This window comes from Fulvia fulva, chromosome 7 (genome assembly GCF_020509005.1).
Source record: "Fulvia fulva chromosome 7, complete sequence".
Taxonomy (NCBI): domain Eukaryota; kingdom Fungi; phylum Ascomycota; class Dothideomycetes; order Mycosphaerellales; family Mycosphaerellaceae; genus Fulvia; species Fulvia fulva.
In genome coordinates this window covers 2468056-2471518 of record NC_063018.1, presented here as the reverse complement: position 1 = coordinate 2471518, position 3463 = coordinate 2468056, and the positions used below count along the sequence as shown (strand labels likewise).

At 46.3% G+C, this 3463-nt stretch overlaps 1 protein-coding gene across 1 annotated transcript; it reads left to right on the top strand.

The window, feature by feature from the left end:
* Positions 1-769: 769 nt before the first annotated feature.
* Positions 770-1537, top strand: CLAFUR5_10304 (uncharacterized protein; the record flags this gene model as incomplete). Its single annotated transcript, XM_047909452.1, has 1 exon — positions 770-1537. The coding sequence occupies one exon, from the start codon at positions 770-772 to the stop codon at positions 1535-1537; it is 768 nt and encodes a 255-aa protein (XP_047764501.1).
* Positions 1538-3463: the final 1926 nt, after the last annotated feature.

Genomic DNA, 3463 nt, shown 5'->3' with positions numbered 1-3463 from the left:
TTGGGACGCAACAACAACAATTCTGCGGCCTAGGAGTCCTTGCGCAATTACGCAGCGCCAGAGGACACAGGCTCTTGGCTCTTGCGTTCTGCCAGCCAAGACACATGGTTCAGTGGGCCCTGTGTGGGGTGATTCAAACTGGGTCACGACACAGAGAATGATTCCAACGCCAGTTCTGGTAGCAGTCGTGCATTGGAAAGCAGCTGCGCATTACGAGAGCACTGAATACCGCATTGGGAAGTCGTGATGGTGACTCGAAGGAGGAACGGTACGTCCGTGGCAGTGTACAGTAATCTGCCCTCGCGAGCGAGCGAACACCGCTCTACCGGACCAGGAAGCAAAGACTGGACGGACCAATCGCTGTGGTTCATGCTTAGATCCGTGGACCCACCCTTGTGGCCTTTAATGCATGATCCTTTGCAGGGGTTTCAGGCGGTCGAGCTGTTGCCAGGGCCCGCGGGCTGCGGAAGAACGCAGTCAAGCTTGGATTCGTAAGGCCGATGGCTCCGTCAGGTAACAGGTTGCTCGCACAAATAATGCCTTGATTCCCGCCCAGTATCAGGTTCCCTTCATCCAGACATCGACTCAATAACAATCCAACACACAAAGAAGCACATCAAGACTCTTCAACGTCCCCAACAATCGACAAAGCCTTCTTCATCAACCTAAACAACGCCTTAGACCCTTGTTGGCCGGGGTGACTCAGGCAGAACTATTCGCCATACCAGACTCACACCTACATCTGAGTCACGTAACCCATATAACCACGATGACTTCTCACCTGAGGATCCAGTCCAGCTACGGACCAGTACCAGCAAAGGCTGTCTACCAAACCACATCTCCGTCGCTGCCACCCGCCAAGAAGCAGAAGATGTCTCTCACTCAAACATACTATGTTGCTTCGACTGCACGAACGAAGCTTGGCCGCGAAGCACAACGATCAGACCACAACCTGAGGCTCCTGGTCGGCCACGCCAACCTCCTTGACACCCTGATGGTCGAGCTCGCCGATGCAGAGAGGGAACAGGAAGCATGGTTCAACCAATCCGTAAAGACAGCATCGAAGCCACAAGAACGACACGTTCAGTGGATAGATTCGATCGCAGAGGAAGACGACGAGGAGGATAGCGATATGGATAGCGATGACGGCTCCGAGCTGTACGACGAAGATGAGGAGATCGAGATGTTCAACATCCCACTTCGCAAAATGCGCTCACCTCCAGTGGAGATCACGTCCCAAGAAATCGAACTCGACGCCGAGTATGAAGACGACGATTTTGATGATGAGCTCACACTCACTCGCGTGGCATCACAACACTCTCCACCAGCGAGTCACTGTCCTTCATTAATCGAGGACTCAGACTCGGAGTCAGACGATGAATCAATGCCAGCATCGCCAGAGCAACCCACATTCGAGCTCAGCGAGAAGGAACGAGAAGCAATCACAACGACAGCCTTCTACGACATCAAGTCACAACAAGGCATCGAAGACTACATCATGTCACAACCTCAGCAACCGCTGGTAGCAGCCTGCTGATCGGTCTTTGAAGCATTTTGTCGTTGTGATAGCGTTTGAGCGAGCGAGCATTACTTCTGAGCGAGGAGTTTTATGTGAATGGACGAACTTGTGTGCGATACTCATCTCAGGACTATGTATACAATGGTGGTTGCGGAGCTGTTCTCCCTGGCATTTGACACAGGTTGATGAACGCTTCAGCTATATGGAACGATACGATGGAAATTTAGTAAACAACAATCAAAACATTCCAAACCATCACACATTCTCCCACTTCCACATTTCACTCTCTATTAATTAACATTCGCAGCATCCATCATCTCACATCGCACGACATGCTCAACACCGCCCACCACAATAGCACCTTGCAGCTCGCAGAGATGTGCACGGTAGGGCTTGATTGCATAATCCTTCTGCATTCCAGTAAGGGTACAAAGGTACCGGAGAGATTTGTGCTCAGAACAATTCGTCCGAGCCAGCCACTTCTCCGCACCCCGGCGGTCACCGCACCCCGGCATAGATTTGTGACACATAGTGTTACTGGCTTATATTAATTGCTATACACGCTCAAAAATACACGTTATATAGCTCAAATTGCTTGGAATAGCATCGCAAATATAGAATAATTATGTTTTATATTACTATATTATTACGGTATAGTAGTATTAATAGCTTCCGAATATAGCCTTAAATCCCTAAGTTTAGCTTCTAGACTCCGCTAAAACCCGGCGCTAAGCTAGAGATATAAGCTTTAGCGACGATAATACTTTACTAAAACTAACGTACTTTACTACCGAGCGGGCTATACTACCGAGCGGGCTACTTTTACTAAGAACTATACTACTTCTACTTTAATTACGACGGTATCTTAATATAACGACATCCTACAGAATCGTTACTAGGAGGACAATTCCTCTTTAGATTCTTCGCTTTCTAGTAAGTCTACTTAATAGGTACGTACGTTATACCCCGACTCGCTATATCGCTTATAGCGTCGTAGCCTTAGTACTAGCCGAACACTATCTAGCGACTCTCTACTTACTTCCTACCTCCTAGTATCCTCTAGAGATATTAATTACGACGCCTTATCGAAGGTTAGAGACCCTCTAGACTAGATATACTTACGCTTTCGTACTTTCCGCTATATAAGGGCCTCGTTAGACTTATGTAGCTTACTAATCTCGCTTTATATAAGAGCTATCTAATACGCTATCTCTCTACTCCCTCTCTATTACCCTATTAAACGACCTTCCTCTTTCTACTACGCCTTTCTAAACCCGTAACGACGCTCTAAGACGTAATAACACCTATTATAAACCCTATCTCGTCGAAGCTATAGGTGCCCTAGTTAAGGATACTATACTTCTCCTTTGTATTACGTATAAGTAAAAACTACTTCTCGATAACGTCTAGATCTTCTATTAGGGCTCGCTAACGATTGTATCTACGTGTTATATAAACCTTTAGCTCACGATACCGCCTAATAAACCTGTCTATCTAATTAAGACTAGCGGGCTTAGGACCCTTCTCTTATAGTAATAAATCGGCTATTACTCGTACACTAGCCTTTTATAGCGGAAAACCTCTAGGATCTAGCTCGAGTATATACTTAAGTATTACCCTCTCTTCTAGCTCTATAAGCTTGTTCGAATTAGGCTCGTAGTCACCCCGAGGAGGTCGTCTATTCAATCGATACCCTAGTATAGTTCGAGACGCGTCGTATACCTTAATAGTAAGTCGATTCGTAATTATCGCGTCGCGTTTCGTAGCCTAGACAGCTAAGGTCAGTTTAGCCTCGTTTAAAGACAATATACGCTATAATAGTAGTTATATAGCTATATCTATAGAAGTAGTACAGTTCTTAGTAAAAGTGGCCCGCTCGGTAGTATAGCCCGCTTAGTAGTAAAGTACGTTAATTAAGATAAGCCGTTATAGATAGATATTTAT